Genomic DNA, 25,952 nt, shown 5'->3' on the forward strand with positions numbered 1-25,952 from the left:
AAGTGGCATACCTCTAAGACAAATATCCTGTGGGGTAATTGAGTAACAAATCAAATTGCAAATGGCATGTGAAAAGGGATGACTGAGAGGATTGCATTGCAAAGACAGGTCTGGGTACTCAACCCCTGGAGTCCTCCAACAAGGCAAATCAGAAAGGTGTGGGAGACCAATATCACCTTCCATTCTGCTCAGCTCTAGCAAGGTCTGAGCAGACAAATTGCACCAAGTTTTGGGCATAGAGCTTCATGAAAAAGTTAAAGGAACTGCAAATTATCCAAAGAGTAAATGATAGTTTATCTAAGAAAAAAATGAGAAAGAAGAAAGCACAATAGTCTTTTGATATATATTGAAATATGTGCAAACTACCATGGGAATACATTCTTGAAAATTCAGTTTTGTTGTGAGTTGAAGGACCTTATAATATACTTCTTTCAATTATAAGGAATAAAATTTAATTTACATATCAAATACCAACAAAATTATTTAATAGCTTGAAAAAGGTGACTCAATTTGTCTTAAAAAGAGCAGTAAAATCTTTCTTAAACAGACCAAATATTCTTGAGTAACATAGGAAGAGATGATCTCAGCACTGAGCTAAGACTAGGTGACAAGCAAGTCTCTGTGCCTTTATCTGCACTATTTCTTACCATTCACATTATTTCTTTATGTACTAGAAACATGAATATAATGTCACCTCAAATGCCTACTTGATCGTTCTGTACTGAATTCTTATGTACATCTCTGAATTCCCCAAATACAAGGGAAGTATCTTCAAATACACAAGAAGTATCTCCCAGAATCATTCACTTATTTGAAACCTACAATCTGTCCATCTCCAGTGCTATCTACAGCATCACACAACCCTTGTATACACACATAGCTCGTCTTTCCACGTGAAAGACGGAAAATTTGGGGGCTCTACCTCAACAAAAAATATTTTTGACACATTAACAATTCAAAAGGAAATGCTGGGGCAGAACCACAAGCACCCAATTTATACCTCTCTCTAATCTCCAGAAGCAAATTTAGCACATATTTGCCTATCATCAGGAACAGATGTTCTTAGGAAGGTTCCTTGCTAAACTCTATTTGCAATTTCAAAGGCTCTTTCGGGTGTAGTCATATCATATACCTCCACAGCAGTGTGTCTCTCATTTTAAATCAAATCAGTTTTATCACTCAGGCTGAATGAATCTATAAAAATACCATGACAGACAAGACAGGATAAGGGAGCAGCTTTCCTTTCTGTGCACAGCTTCACTGCGATCACACAGGCACAGTGCAATTTAATACTTTCTCTACAGTCTCACCCTAAAAGAACTCACATATCATTGGTGCCACAGGAAAACCTTTTGCAATATTCACTTTTCCAAATCTCAGAACAATTACAAGTGAAACCAGATGGCAGTAGCAGATACAACAAGTGGACAAAATGTAGGATAACACTACTTTGAAGCCATAGCCTTTCTTCATTAAAAAATCAGAAATAGGTTTCTCCAAAACACACAGCAACAAAATGTTTCATTCTACTTTATGTTTACAATTACATCTCCACCTACATTGCATCAACTGGGAAAAGGCTCATAGAGAAGAGGAAAGAGGGCTTCCTCCTCCCTCAAGAAGTGAACACCAAGCATTTGTGCTGCCTCCCGCAGAGTAATCAGTAGGCGGTGTTTCAATGCACTGACTTTTAACTGACAGGTGACCATTTTGCAGACCTTCACAAAAATGAAAAGGTGGGGAAGAGGGAGTAATCATTCTCCTCTGGAGCATGTCTGAAAACTAATGTCAAATGATCATGCAAAGGAAGTTGCCACAACCAGCTACAGTAGCAGGGGAAATCAGCAAACAGAATTCCTATGGCTGTGATCAAATTATAAAGAATAAAATTAGCCACAAAATATCAAAAAAAAGAGCACTTTATTTACTTTCCTTTGTTCTTCCTTTCTTCCACTAAGAAAAATTTTACAAAAAGAAAGCCACAGGCAGTGATGGCCTTTGCATCTGCATAGATTTACAGCACAAGAGCGAACAAAAAGAAGGTGTACTTTCTTTTATCTCTTAGTACTTTGTGCAAAACCTGACAGTCTTGCTGCTTGAAGGAGTCAAATCACAGAAATATTGCAAAGTCTGAGAAGGGGCTGTATCAGAAGCAAGAAGCATTCATTTTCTGTTGGTGAAACTTTTAGGGGTCTGGGAAGGGGAGAAAGGTTAAAAAAAAATCAACGCAAGTGTCAGCATTTGACTAGGGATCATAGCTCATTTGCTTCCTGTACTGAGAAATTCTCCAGAGCAGTTACTTCATGTCACCCAGTCTCTCACTCTTGCCCTGCAGCAACAGGAATTTATTCTATTTTCACTTCAGAGTATCTACTAAGACGTTGCATCAAAAGAACAAACCAGACAGTGCTCCAACAACTGGGGAGATGGGTGTTTTCTGTAGCTCAGTGCCCAGTTGTGCTATTTTATGCCTTTTTCTCTTTCCAACAGGTTCATTTACTCTGGCCACCTTGCCTGTAAAAGTTCCAGGCTCCCTTACAAACTGAAGCCACAATACTCCAAGTACAGTAAGGACTGACTGCCAGCTCTCCGTTTCAGTGTGTTGACACTGACTTCAAAAACCACCCCAGTAAATCACCATTAGGTGAAACAACAAGACCACAAAATTCATATCATCATTATAAACTGTAAGCCAGCTGTTTCTCTTTCTAAAGTGTCTTTAATCTCATTTTATTTTTCCCTAAGTCACTACACAAATGCCACTGCTAAAGACTTATCTCTTGCAAAGATGCTGGGATAATACCAAAACAGTCATAAAATCTAAACATATTTTATAATCAAATTTAACAATGCTAAACAAGACAAATTATTATACTTAGCTTTATGCCCTGGCTTTCTAAGATGATCTAAATCACAGTTCCCATTCAACATGTCCTATGCAATTGGACTAAAGCCTAAAAAAGAAATCGTGTAGAGCCTTCCTACACCTTCTCATGTCTATTTTAAAATTTATTGCATGCTGTTCTAGATCTGCCATTCAGAGAGTATCAAAACAACCACCAGTTAAGTTTCATTTCCCTTGATTTCCTGCAAGAAAAAAATAGATATATCCTATGCATATATGGTTTCTTTGTCCTTGATTCAAGAATTCTATAGGTTGTTTATACATAGACTGACACAACTTCTAGCAGCACTCACCTGGCACAAGAAACTTCCAGTAAGCATGCTGACAGCCAAGTTAACAAAATATGCAAAAGTAACACCACTAGATGGCTTAAATTCTTCTCCCTTGCAGCTGTTAATATTTTGCTCAGCCTATAATGCCTCTCTTTTTCTAAAATCATGTTCATTACATTTCAACACAACCAACCTGAACCTCCAGGGACCATACACCTTCTCGACAATGTACAGGACCTCAGCAATATTAAAGCCTCTATTTGCTCATTAACAAAATCTTCATTGTCTCCTCAAATTTTGATTTGGAACATTGAGTTTTAAAGATTAACATACTTAGCCCAGCGTATCATACAGTCTTGGACAAAAGCATAACCTTGGCTTTTTTCTAAGTTCAATATCCAGCAGGATTTGGACAAACTGGAAATGTGGGACCACAAAGAACCTTATAAAGATCAAAAAGTCCAAGTGTAAGGTGCTGCACCTGGGTCAGGGCAATCCAAGACATGAATACAGACCGAGAGAAGAACTGATTGAGACCAGCCCTGTGGAGCCTGGGGGCCCTGGCAGGTGAAAAGCTGGACATGACCTGGCAGTGTGAGCTTACAGCCCCCCCGAAGGCCAATGACATCCTGGGCTGCATCGAAAGAGGTGTGGCCAGTGGGTCAAGGGAGGATCCTCCCTCTCTTCTCTGCCCTCATGAAACTCCACCTGGAGTTCTGAATTCCGGTCTGGAGTCCTCAGCACACAAACCTGTTAGAGTAGGTCCAGAGGAGGAACACAAAGACAATCAGGGGGCTGGAGCACCTCTCCTTTGAAGACAGACTAAGAAACTGGGGTTGTTCAGCCTGGAGAATACTCCAGGGAAAGCTCATTGCAGCCTTCCAATAATTAAAGGAGGCTTACAAAAAAGAGGGAAAGTGACATTTTACATGGGCAGATAGTGATAGAACAAGGGAAAATGGTTTTAAAGTGAAAGAGGAGATAGATTGGTTTTTAAGAAAAAAATTCTTCATTATGAGGGTGGTGAGGCACTGGAACAGGCTACCCAGAGAAGTTGCAGATGCCCCATCCCTGAAAATGGTGACGGCCAGGCTGGATGGTGCTTTGAGCAGCCTGGTCTAGTGGAAGGTGTCCCTGCCCATAGCAAGTGGGGGTGGAACTAGATGATCTTTAAGGTCCCTTCCAATCCAGGCCATTCTGTGATTCTGTGATATCTACACATTAGCTATCTTTCCTTTGGTTTTCATATTTTCTCTTCTTTACTTGTTACTCCACACAATTGTTCTTTCATGTTTCTTCTTACAAAGATTACCTGTTAACCTAAATTCAAAGGTTCATTATAAATGCATGGAAAAAATGCACTGCTCTTCAGCCACACAGGATCATTCCACTGAAACTCACCATTACTGTCTGCAGATTGGTGTACCAATGACTATTTGTGCTCCCAAACGAGTATCATCTTCTATGCCACAGGAACAAGTGAGTAGCTTTAGACAACCTCAACTGGTTGTCATTTTACACAAGCAGGCAATAGGAGCTACTCTCCTATTGCAGTCACTTACCAGCAATGTCAAAATAAAACCATGTTGCAAGATCTAGCAATGCTATTCCCACTGACACTTTTCCTTCACTGAATTGACCTTAATCCATAGCTGAAAACTTTTATCTGGTACCGTCAATTTATGAGGCTGACTTAGACAAAGAAAAGCACTCCTGAAGTACAGAAAGCTAGGCTGTATTTTAGACTGCCATTGAGTGGTAGTCTAAATAGGAGGTTTTTCCAGTGGATAAAGCCTGCCATAGTCCTTAGAATCGAATCACAACTTTCAAAGATTTCTCCACAATCACAAAATCCATGGGCTACTTTGGGGTTGTTCTGCACTCTTTTCCAATTAAAACAGTAGTTGACACCATAATTAAAAGGCAACCTTATTTCCAATGCTTTTTGAAAGAACATCCCTCACCTTCAATCCCCCATTTCAGTCACAACCAAACACTTGCAAAATGTGTATTCAGGTTCTGCTGGCAGAGTGATAGTTTCTCCCTATGAAGCAGATCATTACCACACCTCTGCAACTGAAAAAAAGGAGAGGAAATACACTTGCTTTCATCTGAAATGAAACTGCTGTGCTCTCTTCATCCCATGGAGTCTGAGATGCAATGATAAATTTCAAGATTTCAGGTAATAGTAAGACAAACTCAGACATCTGGTAAAAAGAAAGTTTAGACAAAATAAATATTAAACAAAACTCTAGCCTAGTACAAAAATTCTAGAATCCAAATGTTTTCTAAATCTAAGTAATTGTAACTAAGCCTATGTAAATGCCTTATCACATCAGCTCGCAAAGAGACAATGCCTGTGGAAGGTCATGTCCAGTTCCAAATTCTTCAACTAAACCTCCTTAATTATCTCCCTTATTTTCATTTAGAAGCACCCTTAATATAGAGGAAACAATGTTATAAGGGATGAAAGTCTTCCACAATTGGGCTAAATTATCTGCTTACAGATAACAGCTGAATCGTTTAAGACTATTCTTCTTACTGAGAGCTATGGGAAGAAATTGAGTTAATTTATCATTACACTGCTGGGCTACATGAAGTGAAAGATAATGGCCTATAAAGTGATACATAGCTATTTCACTGAAATAGCTGAGGGACTGCTTTTTGCTCCTGATGCAAACACATGGCAAAGAAGTGAAATTTCATTGACAGGCTTCTCTCTTTTCTTTCTGGATCCATTTCCCCCCTCTTCCAAAAGAGGAAACTGTCATGCTTACTAGTAAAGAAAAAAGTGGGAAAAGGAGATTTTGTGCAATCTGTAGCTTTTATTATGCTTCCATCCTTCTCAGAGGTGCCCAAGAATCCCCAATATTGAGTAACTTTAATTTAAACTCTGAAATTTAAAGTTTAATTTCAGTAACAGAAAGAGGAGAAAGACATTTGTTTCAACTAGCTTGCTGTGTTGGAACTCGTAGCAAAAGAATACTTCTCTTTGTAGCAAAGAAAATGAGAGAATAATAATCAAGAGACTTCCAGTATGTGATATGGAACATCCAAAATTGAACATGAAGGGTGAGTGATTATTTCAGGATTAATAATGCATCCCCTCTTAAAAGAAAGAGAAAGTAGGAAAGCAAAAAGCATAGTTCACAAACTGAGTCCAAATATGGCAGGTGACAGAAAGCAGCGACCTCAGATGACTGTTCTAGGACCATATCCCAAAACCCAACACAATTAGCACTAATTGATCAGCAGTCTCAGCAGAAATGCCAAGAATTGAGCAAGCATTGAAAACCAAAGTCTCCACCTCTCCCCAGAAAGGATGCTTTCTCCAGGTCAGAAATTTGGAACACCAGTGCAGAAAACCCACCACTTTTCCTATTAGCACAACACTGTGCCCATAAATACAGGGCTCATCAGCAACTGAGGAGCATCTACAGATTCATAGAATCATTAACATGGGAAAAGACCTCTAAGATCTTCAATTCCAATCATTCACCCAGCACTGCCAAGTCCAGCACTAAACCATGCCCTACAAAACCAATCTACACATTTTTTTCAACACTTCCAGGAACTCTAATTCCACCACTTTTCCGGGCAGCTTGTTCCAATGCCTGACAACCCTTTCAGTAAAGAATTTTTTCCTAATATCCAGTCTAAACCTCCCCTAGTACAACTTGAGTTGAGCAGCATTTCAATTTGTTACTTCACTTGCAGCACCTACCATGTTTACCATATACCATAAACCATCAGTAAATATAATTACGACTATGAAGAATTTCTTTCTGTAGCACAACACAGGATTTCAAGTATCAAAAAACACTCCTGACATCTTATACCCACATTCAATTATGCAACTATGCAAGGCTGAGCAAGTTACTTTTGCTTTGTAGTAAAATCCTTTGCACCAAAGCATATCAAGAGTGGCCACAGCATGAAAATATCACAGGGCAGCCAGAACACAACACAAGTCTGCAAGCAGTGGACATGAAATAGAAAACTCTCAGGGCAACTTTGGAACATATCTCTTACAGTTTGTCCTGATTAAAAACAGAGGGGAAGGGAAAAAGGAGGACAGAACTGTTCCAGAGTTCCTGATGACTAACAGTGACAGGACATATTCAAACAGCATTATTTTCCCAGCTACCTAGTGAGTGCAGGATTTTTTAAAAATAAGCTCAAATGATCTGTCTGAAGAAGACAAGAAAAAACTGCCAGTTCTCTAGACACAAGCTGGTGAAGCACTATGCTGTTCTAGCCAACTACTGTTTCATGACTTCATGAATTTGGGCAGGGTAATTAAGCTCTAAGGGAAAGAAGGGGGAAAAATTGCTTCCTGAAAAATAGCAGCAATCAAAAAGCACTGTGGCAAAACACTGTGGCAAGAGGCTCTCATATCAAATATTGATTCAGCTCCCGTGAACATGTGAAGTTCATGGAAGTCAAGTTTCCCATTAATGCTACATTCATGCTTTAATAGAACTACCTCATATTTTAGATTCATTTTTGCTGCAAGAGCAAAATAGTTTCAGCTTAAAAATCAAACTTGCCTTTAAATAAATGTAAGAGGATTCTAAAAGCATGTCCTGAAGTATTTCTCTCATCTCCTCTCTCCTTTCCTCCTTTCCACATTACTACTGAACTGCTATTTAAAAAAAAAAAACCAGCTATATCCTAGAACCTATCTTAACTTCTGTTAAGCTGCATTTTGCTTGCAAATAGGAATGACTTATGCAGCACTTAAGAATACTCAAATTCTGAAGCTTTTTGTCCTCTCCCATTTTGTTTTTCCTTGTTCTTTCACCTTAAAGAAACAATTCTATTTCTAGAGAAGCCGCCTGATACATAGAGGCCTAGAGACCACACGGGTTTACAATAATATACCCATTTATTATACCGTTTTATTTGGCACTGATCCTAATTAGACAAATGGCAAAACAAAGTGGTCACATTTAGATCAGCCCCATCACTCAAGATGTGCAAAACCTGTCTGTCTTCTGCTTTAGTTCTGAAAACATTATCTGAAAATGCAAAAGTGGGGGGCAGATTAGATGACAGTTTTGTGCTATATTAAAATGCCTTCTACTCCTAGGCACGTAATTCAGATATGCACCAAATGCCTGACTGTACTGCATTACCACCATTGAGATTAGACTAGAGCTAAGGGGTTTGCAAATGAATACATGCTGTGGCTGTACAGCACACTCATAGCAGGCCCAGATTTAGATCAAAATTCAGCAGAGTAGTAAGAATTTTTCACATGGGGTAAAACTGTGAAGCTCCTTTTCATAGGAAGTGAGCAACCCACGGCTGAAAACTGCTGCACTATCATTTTGACTATTTTAGTCTTCACTTATAAGCTAATAGGGCACTAGCACAGAGAATCATAGAAAATCACAAGTCGGAAGACCTCTGGAGGTCAAACCTCCTGCCAATTCCAGGAACCAATTTCAAAGCTGGGTCTGCTGCTAAGGTCCTTATCCACTACAACTGTTACTGCCAGAGATGGAAATATAACAGCCTCTTTCCTTGGGCAACCCACTCCAGTGCTCAGGTACACCTCCTGTGCAGAACTGTTGCCCTTACAACCAACTCCCTTGCTGCAGCTTATTCCCACTGCCTCTTTTCCTTCCACAGGGCCCCTCCAAGAAGAGCCTGGCTCCATCTTTTATAGTGACAACTCACCAGGTAGGCAGTGACAGCAGATGGGAATCCCTGGAGCCTGCTCTCCAAATTAAGTGAAGTCGGCTCCCCTGCTGCTCTACTCCTACATCATGTAGGAGCAATGCACCTCCAAGCACTGCACTCTCCCCAGTCTCTCACTGTTTGTCAAACTGGGCGCCTGAAACCAACTGTGGTATTCCAGACATGACCTCACGAGTGTTAAATAGAAAAACATAAACACTTCATCCTGTCTGGCTACGCTCCTTCTCACACTTGTACCAATGCATTGGATTACTCCTTCAGGTGCGAGAATTGGCACTGGGTTTTTGTGGGGCTTTTTTTAAAAATTCATGGGGTTCCTGTCAGTCCATCCCTCCCACTTGGGGCCCCAAGGAATGGGACCAGAACATTGTATCATTTACAAACCTGCTGAGGGTGCACTCCATCCCACTCTGGATTCATAACAATGCTAAACAGTATCAGTCTCTGTTCCATCCCTTGAGGAACATAAATGGTCCAGACAGTTGTCTTCCCACCTTTTGGCTCATCTATCTTGTCCACGTATCCCTGATTTGGCTGTGACAGACCGCATACAGTCTTTCTAAAACCATGATCAGGGAACAGTACTGCTTTGCCTTGATCCAGAGACACAGCAACAACTTTCTCACAGAAAGCAAACAGCTTGGGCACCCTTCTCAAAATCCATGATGGCTCTTCACAATTGCCATCTTGTCTTTTATGCTTGGGGGCCCTATTACAGTGTTTTCTTTAAGGACTGAGGACACAGGAGTCCTTGGGGAAAGACACTTAGCAAGCTCCTAAATCTCACTATCAAAAGGTCTTCCCAGTAACTTTACCTACAAGCTTCTCTTTGAAATTCTGCTCATTTTTACACTCCAATGACAACCAGAATCCACACCTGTCTTCATGAATCAACTTACACTATCGTAGGAAGACCACAGGAATTCTCAGGATCTCATATCTCTCTGACCTATCAAAACATAAAAATATCCCTCCAATATCCCACTGATATTTTTTATTAGATCCCTCCAAAAGACCAAAGGAAATCAATCAGTAAATAACATGCTAACAGTTAACAACATCTTGCCTACACCCCAAAGCCCCTAATGGTGGTTGTCCATCACTGATAGAGTGTATATAAAGGTGCAATTTGATACCAATGGAGAACTGAATTCCATTAGTCATTACAGTTCCAAATGGAATTTAATTTCTTGTCCATATTTCTAGTTTTCATATCTTTTGACTCACTGGATAGTAATTTCCAGCCTTCACCTACCTCATTTTTTTAAAGCTATTAAAAATTTTCTCCCTTCAGCCTTCCATTGCTTCTCTAGCTGCTGTGATCATTCTATAATAAAGGCCAGAAGCAAATCAACTGTCACCTCCCAAGACTACCAGATGCCTATCATTTTAAGTATTCTCCACAAGTTTTCAGCTTTACAATTTTTAATCCAAACCCACAAAGAAATTATGTCCATCTCTCTCATTTTAAATGACCATTGACTGACATGCACTCCCAGCCTATTCATGCTCCTTCAAATAAGGCTTATCTTCTCTGTCACTAAACACCATCAAGGTACCACGTTGCCCTTGATTAGCTGTACGTTAGCCCTGTTCTGTTTACAAAACACCCAAGTCACATTTCATCCGAGCCCTGTGCGTACACTCTTCAAGAAATCACACCAAAAATCACTTCTTCTACAATCATTCCCAACACAGCCAAGCTGTGGGGTATTTGGAGGTGGGCTGGTTACCAGTCAAGTTGTTTTCTAAAATGGTAAATCCTAAACTCCTGAGAGGCTGATCACCAGATATTATTTACTAAATCTCCTTTTTCAAAATAGTGATTTTGTTTTCACTAGTTCACTTCTAGCCTCATTGTACTTTAGTAGATAATAGTCATCATTATCCAAGGCTCCCTTAATTCTGGCCTCCTCCCTTCTATAAGGCTTTTTTGTAAAACTAAATCTAATTAGAATGTCCTTTATACAACTAGAACCGTATCAAGCAGTCTGGACGTAACTTTCTCATCTAAAAAAAGAAACTGTCTGCATAATTTAGCAATGCTTTTGACGACACTGCTTCATTTTTCAATCAACAACCTTCTTAATACAATATCCTACTTCAGAACATGTTTCCAAAATTAACTTTTGTTCTCACTTCTGCTGTCCAATGAATGTACTACATTGCTGCTCCTTCTCATCCACACTTGGTTATCTGCATTATATACCTGACTATGTCAAGTGCCAATGATTTATTTTCTAAATCAATTCAAAGTCATGTAAGCATTAAAAAACTTATCTTTGTTGAATTCATTTGAACCAGGATTAACCTACACATTTCTCAACACAGCCTTCCAGGCTTGTTTTTGCCCTGTCCCCATGACCTTCACATTTTTTTCAAAATTTCACAGGAACAGAGCCTTTGCTGCTACTTTCAAAATTCAACAGAATGTAAATGTCTTTTGGAATGCATCACCAGTATCACAGCAAAAAAAGGATTTTGGCTGACCGTAGCATTCGCTGTGCTTTTAAATTCCTGCAGTTTTATAAATTTAACACTAGCTATTAAAAAAAACAGCATAAAATGAGAGGATTACATTTTAAGTTATGTATTCTTAAGAAAAAAAAGAACCACGCAATGTGTTTCTGATGTTGCATAGGTGAGGAAGTCAGGAGCTCACCTAAGTTACCACACAAAGACTCATGTTGGATCAGGTTTGAGACTTGAGTATTTTATATGAAGAGTTGAGTATTTCTTTATTTTTAAATCAGGTTCTTCTCAAGAATTTCTCAAAAAAAGTGAGAGGCAAAAATGAGGAAATACCCTCTCAGCAACTAGGTATGTTTCTCAGCCTGTTTTCCAGTGGATGAATTCTCCAGTCTCTGAACTAGCAATGTGAACTAGCTAGCAATGTGTTTCAAAAATACCACAGTCAAATTCCATATGCAGGATACATATTTCAAGGTAATCATTTATCTGTCTGCCAGAGATGCACTATTCTTTACCTTCTGTTAGGGAACTTAAAGAAAGTTTCACAATTTTGTAGTTTATTTTTGTAAGTAATGTTGTAGCTCTGGTCTCTCAGAAAAGATCGATCAATTTGTACCTTAAAATTATTTTTTCTGTTATAAATTCATTCTAGTCTGAGCTAGTTGAATATAACTAATAAAAGTCTTTCTTTAAGGATCATATTAGCAAGAACACAGCAGATGACAGCCCCTACAACAGTTTTCTGATTGTTCATTATCAGCATCAAAGTCTTACACAAGAGTTTTGAAACAAAGCTGCTAAGAACAATAAAGCAAAACGTCTTACATACTGACAACACAATGCCAAGTGCAGACATTTTGCCCTGGTATGCCACTAATTTCAGGATAAAAATCAAACAGCAACAAGTGGAAAGGTCTATCTGGCAAAACTCACCTTGGTATGAAGGAATTAGTGAAAGAAAAAACAGCAACAGAAGAAATATCCTAAACTTTGGATTTCATGTTTTTTCAGCCTCACTGCAGTATGTCAGCAAAGTGTCTATTTTTCTTTCTTCTTTAAAGAAATTTGCAAAATGTGGACTATTAATTCTGAGTGCTACTATTATATGAGGCTGTTAGAAGGAACAATTATGCATTTCCCCAGTACTGTTCAATAATAAAGCCTTACTTCTTTCATAAACAGTGCAGTTTAAAACAAACACTAAACTTCAAGAATTTATCTTACATATTTCATTGGCCCTCTGTTACACTTCAGGGGACACTTCACATGAAACATTTAGATCTAGTTCATGAAGTATGTACCCTGGATACAATGCAATAATTCATACACTTCATAGTAAACAGCTTCTCTTCTGCAGATCTGAACTATATCAGTGTATCCACAGAGTGCACAAGACATACAAACATCTGACATTCCAAAGACAGGAGTATACAGGGCACTACAAGAAATCTTTCCTGACATGCTGTCATGGTTGCTTTTAGTAATTTCCATACATTTTCTCATCTAAGCATTAACATTTCCATCACCAGACTTCCATCTATCATTGCCTTACATTGACACCTGCTGGAAGTGACTGGAATCGTAAACCATTTCGTTTTTTCCCCCCTCAATTAGTGTCTGATTTAACTGTACAAGAAGACCAACAATCCTACTTTCAGTAAACTAAGCACAGACATCTGAAAAAATAAGCCACATGACTTTTTAACAAGCAAAAATCATACAATGTGTAATTTTAAGCAATGTGTAATTCCCAAGGCTATCAGTGCATGGGTTCTCAATCAGAAAATGTATTTTAAGAACGGCTTTTTAGAAGATTTTTTCACTACCCCTTGGGTAGATTTAAACTCAGCAAATTAAGTACGCAACCATTTACTGGGCTCTCAGGCTAATTAGTAAATAATTATTACTGTAAGAGTCACTAAATAGCAGCTTGACAAACATTTTACAAACAAGTTTATTCAAAAAAAGTGACTAAACAAGGCAATTATAGCCCATGTCTTTAGATTAATGAAAAAAAAAATCTGCTTTATTCACAAAAGCAAACAGACTTTTTAATGACAACTGATAGACAAGAACAACTGAGGAATGTTTGTTAAAATAGCTAGTATGTACACAAACTACTGTCTCTCATTCTTCATAATGAAGATGCATCTATTATTACAGCTTGGTAAACTGAAGCACACTGAACAGCCATTTGACGGCAATGCTTTTCCCCATATGCCAGAACTTCATCTACAAGCTTCACATCCTGAATGATACTTTTCCCTTACTTTCAAACCCTACTCTAAGGATGGGATCTCTCTCACTTGATGTGACTTTTTATATTCCTCATAACAGAAAGCACATTTCAGATTGAAACAAGTAAGACAAGTTAAGGTGGCTTTGCTTTATCATCAGAACAAGACTTTGGTTCTCACACACCTTGTATGAAAAACACAGACATATTTTCATCAAAAAGCAGACAGTTTTAAAGTATCATAAGCAGCAAGAAGAGAAAAACAATTTCAAAGGCAGCCAAATAGAATTTATGTAAGGTTATATCAGTATATATACAGCTGAAGACCTACACAAGGTCTTTTTTTTATAATTTTATAATTTTGCAACATTTCAAGACAGAATCATTGTATTAAAAGTTTAGTAATACCTCACCACCTCACCAGGGCATCACACTGCAGCAGTATTAACTCACGGACTTTACAAATCAGTTTTAAATTTATTAATTTTATTCACTTATTTTAATCTGGTGAGTGATCAAACTACTTTTAAAAGTGAATTTTACTAGGTATCCTAGACTATCACCATAGTCTTAAGGTTCAGAACTACAGAGACTATGAAAAAAACAAAAGGTAAACACTGTCTTTGGGAGTAGAAACAATCAGCCACCAAAATAGGTACCATCAAAAATACCAGTAAGTGGTAGCCTATGTCAACATGCTTTTCCTCCAACTTTCCTGATTTTTTAACCATGAAAGAACTCAATCAGTGAAGTCAGAATTTAATGGCTGCGTATTAGTGTGCTGAACTCATTGCTAATTAAAAGTTTCTCAAAAGAAAAATAACACTGGGCATGGAAAAATGCAGTTATTCTACATAATGGGTACACAGGAGTTAAAGAATCACATTTACCAAGAGCTAATTAATTCCCATGGAAAAGAAGTGGTACTATTTTATAAAAAACAAATGAAATCACTGAACATAACAGTTTTCTTCCAGAGACTTGAATGGTGGGCAAGAGAGCACTTTTCTAAAAAAAATGTATCAGTCAGACAAGCATAGGGTTGTTCTGTTTTGGTTTTTTTTGTATTGCATTCTTCAACAAAACACACATGGACAGCATTACAGCTTTAAAAACACTAGACAGCCTAGATGATTTTGACACTCACCCCATGCTCACTATCTTTTCTTTTTATCTCAGAAAGACAACAGAGTTAGCAAAACACACACGACATTTAAGGCTTACATTTCTTACCTTACAAAGCTTCTGGTAACGGGGAGAAGAAACTGCCATCCTCTGTAAACGATGCAACAACACCACAACTTTCTGAAGAGAGGATCTCACCACAGCCATCATTTTAAGTTTGCCACACTTCTGAAGATACCTCAGAATTTGCATTATAAATGAAGAGCAACTATCATTTCCTCCCGGTCACTGGACAATGATTTGCCAGCTTTCTGAGCATGCTCTCTTCCAGGACTGCTTTTGCAAGCTACAGGCTTTATACGTTTCAAAGGCAAAGAAGATTGATATAGCATAAGTTTTTCTCCTAAAATAACCCCACAAAACAAATGCAAAAAAATAACAGCCTTCACAGATTCTTCTAATCGGTACTGCTCAGCTCTGTTTTTGCAGAGGGCAAATGAAGTTGAGCAGCCGGTCGTCTGCCACCGTTCAGGAGTGCACTAAATAGCCAGAAAAAGGTTATTAATTTAAGCCTGAAAGCTGCAGGAACAAAAAAAGAATTCCTTCAGGAAGACGGCTCCAATGTATCACAACAGTTGCTCTTCCCTAGTAGCTGCTTTCTATCAGCAGACTGAGTGTTTGCTCCCTCACTCTGGGAAAGGATGCTCTCATTCTCAGACTGAACGCAGCTCTGGCAGAGCTGTAGAGTGAGTGAATAACAGATTGTGTTATAAATCTTGAGAGAGGAGCACAGGGATACCTGCCCTAATTATATCAGCCCTACGTTAAAGGCTAATAAATCACAGGCGTTTCTCAAAACTAGATTACCCAACACAAAAGGGAAAACTGCAGGGGGTAAACCTCTCCCTATAAAAACTCTCTTAAAGCTAATTTAGTCAAAGGGATCTCAAAGGATTCTCACTTGCATCAGAAAGTAGGAATGTTTTTCACAAGTCACTTCCAATTACATATTTTCCAGAATGACTTTAGACAAGAAAAAATAGGGTTTTGATAAAGTAAAAGCATACAGTTGCATCATCAGCCCCTTCTCTAAGTCATCCTTGAATCCAAAGAGCTAACATAATTTTGATGTATTTCCCATGACAAAGCAGAATTATTTAAGCCAGCAAAGGATGACAGCAGGACATTCAAGAGCATGGAAGTGTTTTGCTACCAGCAAGGACTTGCAATGCAATACAGCCAACATACCCCTAGGTGTGGCAAAACTGCAGCATAACCAGAGCCAGCTACTCATTGCTTCCAAAGGCACTGTGATGAATCTACTTAAACCTGTTTCAGAGGGGCTGCTGTAGCAAAGGTTCAGGGAGGCCTGAACACAGTAGGTGGAGCACACCACTACAAGTAATCATATGATTTAATGTGCGTATTTCCACATGAAAAGGTACCTACACATTTCAAGCACATCAATCAACACAATATGCAGGCAACAGCTATCCTGACAAGTTCGTATGATCCAGAATAATGCACAGCTTAGATGTCAGCACATTATACACTGCTTTGCCTCTTTTAAGGCACTTTCCTACCAAGGAGATGAATGCAAGGTTCAGGTTGTTCATACAGGACGTTTAAAATCTCTTCCCAACCAGTTATGTGAAGACAACCTTCTCACCTTTATTTTTAGGACTGAATCAATGTTTCTACCACTCCTTAGATAAACCCTGTTTACCTGTACTCTGGTTTCTTCTTGATCTGTCTGCAACACTAACAACATCATTTTGAGTAAACAGATATACACATTCTACTCTGTATATAGAAATCTTACCATCCATATTCACCTTGCCAGGCACATTGTCTTTTCTCATCTCCACCACTTATTTGAACTGTTCCTCTGGATGCCATTGCTCCTGGCTTACATCCATTCCCACCAGAAGTGTGCTTCTATAACCTTCTAGATTGAGCCTACCATTATTAGCTGACATGCTCTTACCAAATATCTTTTAAGAAAACCTATGATGCAGCACAACTCTGAAACCATGGAAGCATTCAGAAATGACTGTGCAAAAGCTGAAACCTCTTCTGTGTAAGACAGAGCCCACAGTCCACACCTTCCTTCCTTCAGTTCTGCTTTTTATCTTCTCAGGTGTTTCAATCTACAAGTTTGAATCAAGCAGTGAGACAAACTGCCACTACTTATGCTGACTTTTTTTTTTTACAATACAAAAAATCTTTGAATTATTTTGAATGCCGTCATATCTGTAGGCACAGGACTTTACATATATTGCACTACTTCTTACTATTTCCTACCTTATTTTCTGCATCCCTGTTTTAAATTAGGTTTTAATCTCTTTCAGGTCACTGCTAAACATTTTCCAACACAGACTGTAGTGTTTTGGCACTAACCTGAAAGGAAAGACTTCTACAACATTTAGATACTGAGAGAATGAATTTAACTGACTGATGACACAAGCGTGGATTTTTCCTTTTCGAAAAGACATTGCTACCACACTCAAAGTCAGCATTATTTGCACAGTACTGTTGCTGGCCTCAGGTATCACAATGAAAGGCAAAACAAGCCTCAAGTGCTCAGATCACTGATTCCACAGCAGAGTGACTTGAGCTGCAGCCAAAAAAGTTAGGCCCAAAATGTAATGGAGGATAGTCCTCCCAGATTACCAGATGCCAGTTTAACAGATGATCCTATTTTGAAAATGCATGACGTGTAACAATGGCAACAACAACAAATCCATCATGTTTTGTCTTGGTTCAGCTCATTTCATCTAGAATTTATCACACCTTAAACTTATAGTAAAATTTTACTTAATGCACAGGCCTTGAGGAGCAGAGACATCTTCATACAGAGCAGAGAAGGTTATAATCCCTGCATTCTTCTTAAAACCATTTAACCACTACCCTTAAAACCAATATTTCTTCATATATTCAACAAAGCACTAAGAGAACAACACTGTTATTTTACATCACATAACAGAGGAAGAACAGGAAATTATCTTTGTTTAATCAGATATTCGGCTTAAGAACTTGTGGTGATCTGTTTACCCATTGCTTTTCCTATCCCACATTGTTCCCCCCCCAGCCCCCTCCCGTTCCTTGCCCCTGGCCACTCCCTCAGGCTCTCGCTATTGGTTCCAGTACCCCAACTCCACCGACAAAACCCGCCTGCGCCCGGATCACGAGGTCTCTCTGCCTCTGGGGATTGCTGGGACAAGATGTAACTATTAAAAGATTCTCTTAATCCCTTATGGAGAGACCGTTCTCGCCTCCTTCGCCATCTCTGGTTGTAACGCTGATAGCTGCTGGAGCAAAACTGCAGAGCAGTCCAAAATGGACTACGGGAGGGCGAAATGGTCACACTGCCCTAAGCAGCTCCCCTGAGCTCCCAGGGAAAGCTGCAGCTTGTTAAACTAAATCTAGCATTACAACAAGAACTTGCAAGGGAATGGGCTTGATATTTTGAGGTGCAGCAAGGTGTTAGCGCTTCATTTTGTTTTCAGAAGTTCAACAAATATTTGAAAACATAAACAGTGATTTGGGAGGGTTTGTCAGTGACATTATATGAATGTCTTCGTTTACATTTAAAGTAAGACTGTATGGTGGTAGGAGACAAAGTTCATTCTGGAAGTCATTATGACAGTCTTTGACATGCTCTACTTCACTTCCTAGGGTACCCAGAAAAGGCTTACAATATTCCATAAGGTCATGGGTGAGGTAAGTGATGATACTTCATGTGCACAGTGTATAGAAGCAGTCTCAGAAAAAGATGGACTATATCCAGTTACAGGATGCTGAACCAAGGGAGGTCATGCCCCAGCACCTCCAACTGCCTTTTCAGTTGTTACAAGCCAGGACAATGTGCATGGTCATGAGTTGGTTATAGACCTTCTCCTCCACACAGCAGGCAGTCTTGCCCAACAGTTGTCCCCTCACAGAGCCCAACTCATGCAATTTTAATCAGATTGCAGCACAACAAAGAATGGCAAACAACCTTCCATACTCATGGTGCTTCACATGAGCCAACAAACAAATTGTGAAATAACAGTTGTACCTTGGTGTGATTGACTACATAGAGTGCAAGGTAATGCAGAAATAACTCTATTTACACACAGCACTGCCTTCTGTTGTTAGCTGCCTGTGCCCTGTTTTAGCTCTTCCACCTCCACTACATTACAGTAGTTGGGAGCGCTGCCAATAGAAAGCATAATACTAAGGCCCTAAGCAGCTCCCCTGAGCTCCCAGGGAAAGCTGCAGCTTGTTAAACTAAATCTAGCATTACAACAAGAACTTGCAAGGGAATGGGCTTGATATTTTGAGGTGCAGCAAGGTGTTAGCGCTTCATTTTGTTTTCAGAAGTTCAACAAATATTTGAAAACATAAACAGTGATTTGGGAGGGTTTGTCAGTGACATTATATGAATGTCTTCGTTTACATTTAAAGTAAGACTGTATGGTGGTAGGAGACAAAGTTCATTCTGGAAGTCATTATGACAGTCTTTGACATGCTCTACTTCACTTCCTAGGGTACCCAGAAAAGGCTTACAATATTCTATAAGGTCATGGGTGAGGTAAGTGATGATACTTCATGTGCACAGTGTATAGAAGCAGTCTCAGAAAAAGATGGACTATATCCAGTTACAGGATGCTGAACCAAGGGAGGTCATGCCCCAGCACCTCCAACTGCCTTTTCAGTTGTTACAAGCCAGGACAATGTGCATGGTCATGAGTTGGTTATAGACCTTCTCCTCCACACAGCAGGCAGTCTTGCCCAACAGTTGTCCCCTCACAGAGCCCAACTCATGCAATTTTAATCAGATTGCAGCACAACAAAGAATGGCAAACAACCTTCCATACTCATGGTGCTTCACATGAGCCAACAAACAAATTGTGAAATAACAGTTGTACCTTGGTGTGATTGACTACATAGAGTGCAAGGTAATGCAGAAATAACTCTATTTACACACAGCACTGCCTTCTGTTGTTAGCTGCCTGTGCCCTGTTTTAGCTCTTCCACCTCCACTACATTACAGTAGTTGGGAGCGCTGCCAATAGAAAGCGTAATACTAAGTTCTAAGTGTCACCACTACAGACTAGTCTCAGCATATCACAAAAAGCCACATCTCTATAGATAAGTTACCTGACTGACTAGAATCATTTGAACATTGATGACATGTCATCTTCAACAGATACAAACTGCCACAAAATACTGTGCTCTTTATTACAATTAACGAGAATAGTTTGTTATCAGATACTTCTAACAGTCTTGTTTCATTTCAATTCAGCTTAGATATGTTCAGATTACTATTACATGCACTACTAAAAGCAACATCTTTTCATTATAAGCTGCTCAAACCCACTTAGATCACAGATGACATTAATCCAAACCCAAAGTGCAGGATTTAGTAAGTGGTGTCAATTAAATTCCTCAGTCGTTTCTCAGATTTCCAGTCTGTGGCCTGTACAAGAAAGGAAGGTCAGCTGGGGGGCTGCTGGGCAGTAGGAGAGGGAGAAGAGGTAATCCAAGCACAACAACATCTTGGATTACTGGGAAAGCAGGAGGAAGGTGGCAAGCAGAAATAGGAGACAATGCAGCCCAGGAGGGCTTTACTTGGAGGGAAGTAGATTAAATTGTTCGGTTGGACAATCACACAACGTGACTTGGTTTAATCAAGCGTACACTTCCTGAATGTGCCCTCCAAGGACATTTAAGAGCCCTCAGTGCCACGGACATACACAAAAGTATGTACTTCAAATTTTAGGAAGACAAATCTGCTTCCTTCATACACCTGACTCCTAAAACACTTTCAGGAAACACCTTTCAATAGGCTGCAGCTTTCCCCAAGCAAGTAGATAACTCTTCTTTCTAACATTTGCCATTGAAAGAAAGCCTGAATAACAGCAGTATTATTTAGTTTCTCACCTGCATTTGCTTTCTGAGTTCCCTTACGCAGACACTGTCCTGAGCAGTGTTCTCACGCTCGGATGCATCTGCCAAAACATTAACTGTTGTCTCTGCCTCTTGAAGCCACTTGAGGAAGCTCTCCAGATCCTTGTGTGAGGCCTGAACTGTCTTCATCTCTGTCTCCAAGAAATTCTGCCTATCGACAGCTCTGAAAACAAGACAAGTGTCAGAATATTCCCCCACAACATACAGCATTATATACATCATAATGAAACTACTAAAAGGAAATCTGAAAGGTATCTCTACTAAGAAACTACACATCTGTACAGCTTGTTTTATCATTATTTATATCACTGTTTCTCTGGTTAGTATATCTATAGCTACCCACAGATGTCCTGAACTGGTTATACATGTCATTGACCTTTTTAAAAAGGCATGCAGAAGAAACTAAGTTATTAATTAAAAACCTAGATTTTCCTTTTAGAGTATTACCATCATCAACTTATGCTAACTCAAATGGTAGAAATGGTATTTCCATGTGTGAAAAATGGGCTTTTCCCTATCAACAAAACCCACACAGAGTAGAAGCACTGAGTGCTTGGGGTATTTTTGGTTTCTCTTTTACAGTGAGCAGAAACACTGCCATAAATTCTTAAGAGTTAAAGTGCTAAGGGATGAAAAGTCAAATACCTGGTTCTTCTCTGCTAGAAGACAAGACTTTTAACACTATCACTCAAACAAACAGAATAATACACTGCCATCATAACAGTCAAGCCATGCTCAACAAACTTAAATCTAAAAAAAGACTGGCAGAATATAGTCCGAATTTTCAGTCATATAAAAGATTTCTGACTGATAAAAATACTAAAATTTGTGTCCATAAGGGGATTTTTTCATGTAATAACAACATAATCCAAATATTTTAACTTATCAGCAACTTCAAACAATTTCCTAGGAAATAAATCACCTTACACTTTTGCGTAACAGTACTGTCTCCTTGTGATTGAAATGAAACCCAGATGAGAAACTATTATAGTCAGCAACTTTAAAAGCTCTGATTAGCAACATTAATAAAGCATGAAAAACTAAATTTCATCTATTTGAGGCTGTTATTATGCAGCATTCCTTCTCTCAAAATCAGGACAAAAGAAACAAGCTGTCCCACGCCAGCACACTGTAGAGAAACTTCTAGCAAAGCTAACAGCTAGAGTGCTGCTGCTGCGTAAGTAGAAAGTTCAATTTTATTTTCACATCAAGCACTAACTGTATAGTAAGATTTTAGGGGCAAAGGGATATTTAATTTCAAGACAGACAAGACCAAAACACTCAATATTTGGTATTTCCACATTTCTCCAGACAGGCCCAAACTTGTGTCTTCTGCATCCTCCCATCTACTTCAGCTTTCTTTCCTCCTCATGCTGTGGCAGAAGCACTGCTCAGCAGTATGAAGGAATTGCGAATTTCAGTACTAGTTAAAATATTCCTTTTAGAAAAGAAGCAGTGGGTGTTCAGTACCATTCAGACTGACATTTCAAAGCAAGTAGCCTGGTTAACTAGCACATCAGATGAGGCAGATACAAGTAAAAGCTGTTTTCTTTCAAGGACTGTGAGGAAACCTCATGCAACCCCAATTCTGCCAGGCTCACATTCCTAAGTTTTAGCCTAACTAATTTTTAAGAGACAATTTGCACAAGGATTTGCAACCCCTACTTTAGGAGCTCAGGACATATGTCACTTGTTATTAATTGCTTTATCCAAAATAAGAATCTAAGAATCATTCCTGACTTTATGCTTGCCCAAGTTTTGGCTATTAGCAAATGACTAGAAGAGCAAGAAGCCTTCATTCTTGCTTCTCGCTTGCAGTTGGTATGCTTCAACCAGTCTTGAGAAAAAATAATAAGTAGCCATGCTAGGGATAACAAGTAGTTGGATAGATATTGTCCAGAAAAGATAATAAGCACCAGCTAAAAAATTACAGCACACCAAGGAACTGTGAGAAAAATGTAAAGTAAAAGCAGTTATGAGCTCTAACTTCAAAACCCTCTCCCTCTGCAGGGATTTTCTTCCCTAGCAGGGGGTTAAGGCCAAAGGTGGAAGAACAGGAGTGACAACAGGAAGAACAGACTGGTAATAAAGGTGACCTTCAAAGAAAAAGAACAGCTCCAAAGGATGAAACACTAAGTGACCCAGATCTCTAAGTCTATGTACTGATGTACTAGATAGGAATCGAGACAACCCAAACTTTGTAGTTAACAACCTTCACTGAAGAATATTGTGTTCATCCTAGTTTTAATTTCTCAAGCTTTCTGCTTGGTTGAACTTTAAGGAAAGAATTAAATCCTATTACCGTCCCACTGCTGCCATAGATTTGAATTAAAGCTGAAAAACAATCCTTTCACTAAATACGCACAAATTTAGAACTAATGTTCTAAGAGTGTTTTTAAAGAGGACATCCATAGCAGTAGCGAGCAACACTTTTACAGAGCAGATGGAAATACTTTCATCCCCTTCTAGTAAAGGCCTCAAACATAAAATAGAAAATGGAGAATTCTGTACTGCAGATTAACAACTAGCCCATGCTATAAAAATGTAACTCAGACTTTCAAATAATTCTGATACCATTAGAGCAGCCTCAACAGACATAGGATCTGTACATCTTCCAGGATGCAAGAACTAAATTTGAGGAGAAGCTAGAGAATTATTTTCAAATGCAGCTAACTTAATACAGTGAGAGTGGAGAAAGTCCATGCAGATTCTATTGGCAAAGACACACCCAAGAAAAAAAAAAGTTATTCTATTACTTAAGTTTTCATGGCTCTGTTTCAGGTTTCTGTTCTATACAATTATTTTTTCAGATTTAAACTAAAAATTTGCAATGCATGTAAGTGTGTGACCAAAAGAAATTCAGAAACTAACATCTGAGACAGTACAGAAAGCAACTATAATCCATTACCAAGGCAGCACAAACATTTAGAATGACTATAGTTTCACCCCAAAGTATAAAAATGGAACACAAATAGCCACTGGGCAAAGTATCCGATTTACACAATGTCAAGCTGGGGAGCTTCAATCTCTTAATGCCAACAGTTTTAAAATAAGCTCCTTGACTTTACATGCCATGGCTACAATCTTCCTGTTCTTGTGCTGTTCAGGACCACAATCCTTCCAGGTGATGTTACTAAGGACCCTTTCCACAACCTCCAAGTAGGGGAACAAACTGGTATTTTAAAGCATTATGCTATAAATACAGATTTGTCCTTACAAAAGCCATAGGGCTACATGTCCACTCTATGTACAAGCCCCGCATGTCCCAAGATCTGCCACAAAAAGTAAGCCTTGTCACTGCTATTTCTATTTCTTGCATTTAAAGCAAATAAAAACCTTCATCCTGTTGAAAAGGTGCTTTCTTTGCACATTCTCCCCTTTTAATTCTACCGTGTTGCTCAGATGGGGTTACACTGGCTACCAACTGGCTCTTAGAGTTGTCCTTTACATTCTGCCACTAGTTAATAAACAAAGCAGATATTCACCTTCCTTAGGCTGCAGACTTCAAAGAGTAGCCCCAGTGATAATTGAGGAGCTTCAGTTATACACAACAAAATGCAGTAGCTTATTATTTTAAACTTTAAGCAGATTCAAAAATAATTAGAGGCTTCCAGGCAGGAGCTCTTCCTTCTGGTCACCTTCTCTGAGTAGTGGGCAGTCTTATGCCAGTTCTAGCCATAAACACTGCAAAGTCTGAATGTGAATGAGACTATTACAGAGTTTTAGTCTACTGTCAGTGCTAATCCAACAAGGAGCTGTTTCCCTTCATCCTCTAATTAACTAGGAAACAAGCTGCCACATGCAAAGCACAAAATGACAGAAGAACCATTTTCCTCTGAGGAAGGATAAGATGATGTTCTACTCTGCTTCCTTCATTACCTGCTTACTGAGAATAGTCCTGCTGAGAAAGACTTGGGGGTGCTGGTGAGTGAGAGGCTGGACATCACCCAGTAATGTGTGCTTGCAGCCCAGAGAGCCAGTTGTGTCCTGGGCTGTCTCCAAAGCAGCATGGCCAGCAGGGTGAGGGAGGGGATTCTGCCCCTCTGCTCTGCTCTGGTGAGACCCCACCTCCAGTGCTGCAGCCAGCACTGAGGCCCCAACATAAGAAGGATGTGGACCTGTTGAAGCGGGTCCAGAGGAGAACCACTAAGATATGCTGAGGACTGGAGCACCTCTCCTATCAGGAAAGGCTGAAAGGAGTTCTTCAGCCTGGAGAAACAAAGGCTCCCAGGGGACCTTAAGCAACCTTGCAGAGCCTGAAGGGGGCCTATGTGAAAGATGGAGAAGGACTTTTTGCAAGGGCATGTAAGGATAAGACAAGAGTAATGGCTCTAAACTGAAAGAGGGCATATTTCGATTAGATAACCAGGAAAAAATTCTTCACTCTGAGGGTGGTGAAGTACTGGAACAGGAGAAGCTGTGAATACCCCATCCCTGGAAGTGTCCAAGGTCAGACTGAATGGGACTTTGAGCAGCCTGGTCTAGTGGACCATGGTCTGCTCATGACAGGGGGCTTGGAACTGGATGATCTTTAAGGCCCCTTCCAATTCAAACCATTCTGTAATTCCACAGTTTCTATAATGTTCTCCTTCTCTCACTCTTCAAGAGAACATCAGCTCCATAAGCTTTACTAAATAGGCTTTTCATTCCTGTAACTGACATCCCATTCCAAAAGCAGCTGCTTCTTTCACAGGCACATATACACATATAGAATTTAGTTGTCATCTTCCCCACTCCCACATACAGAGGATCAATTTTGTCTTCTCTCCTTCTAACCACAATGCATATAGCGTTTTAGATTTCAGAGTCAGACACTATTCTAAATGTTAATTGTCTATCAATACCATATACTAAAAAACATTTCTGCAGAAATTAGATTACCCTGAAGGAAAAAAATTATGCATAGGAAAATACAATCCTTTTATTGAGACATATCTGCAGATACATCTTAAATAGAGGATGAATAGAAAGATGTTTCAATTAAGTCTCAGTTCCTACAGGTCAAGTATTTTCCAGGTGGGAGTACTAGAAGGATTGCACTTGAGAACCCAAAGCACAGCCCCATTCAGGGGAAGTTTCCATTAGATGGAAGGCCATAATGAATTAATACATGGAAAGGTGAAGCTGAACACTTACAGCCTTATGAAAAGAAATGACAATAACAAACTACAAATACATAAATCATACCAGCAATAAAGAACAAGAGAGGAACGTTCAAAGACACTTAGAGTAATAGCCACAAGAAAACCTGAAACAAAACATGACGAGTCCCTTCTTTTTC

At 39.2% G+C, this 25,952-nt stretch overlaps 1 protein-coding gene across 5 annotated transcripts in view; it reads right to left on the reverse strand.

Moving 5' to 3' along the window:
* UTRN (utrophin) overlaps positions 1-25,952 on the reverse strand; it is a 356,936-nt gene that overhangs the window by 176,088 nt on the left and 154,896 nt on the right. For 4 of the 5 annotated variants that reach the window (XM_017737228.1, XM_017737227.1, XM_017737229.1 and 1 more), the window contains one exon: positions 20,645-20,834. In XM_017737228.1, coding sequence (XP_017592717.1) covers positions 20,645-20,834 — 190 coding nt within the window. Of the gene's footprint in view, positions 1-14,824; positions 15,406-20,644; positions 20,835-25,952 lie in introns of those variants that run through there. The other variant, XM_017737230.1, reaches the window with a different exon arrangement.

Source organism: Corvus brachyrhynchos, unplaced genomic scaffold (assembly GCF_000691975.1).
Source record: "Corvus brachyrhynchos isolate BGI_N302 unplaced genomic scaffold, ASM69197v1 scaffold6, whole genome shotgun sequence".
In the NCBI taxonomy this organism is placed as follows: Eukaryota; Metazoa; Chordata; class Aves; order Passeriformes; family Corvidae; genus Corvus; species Corvus brachyrhynchos.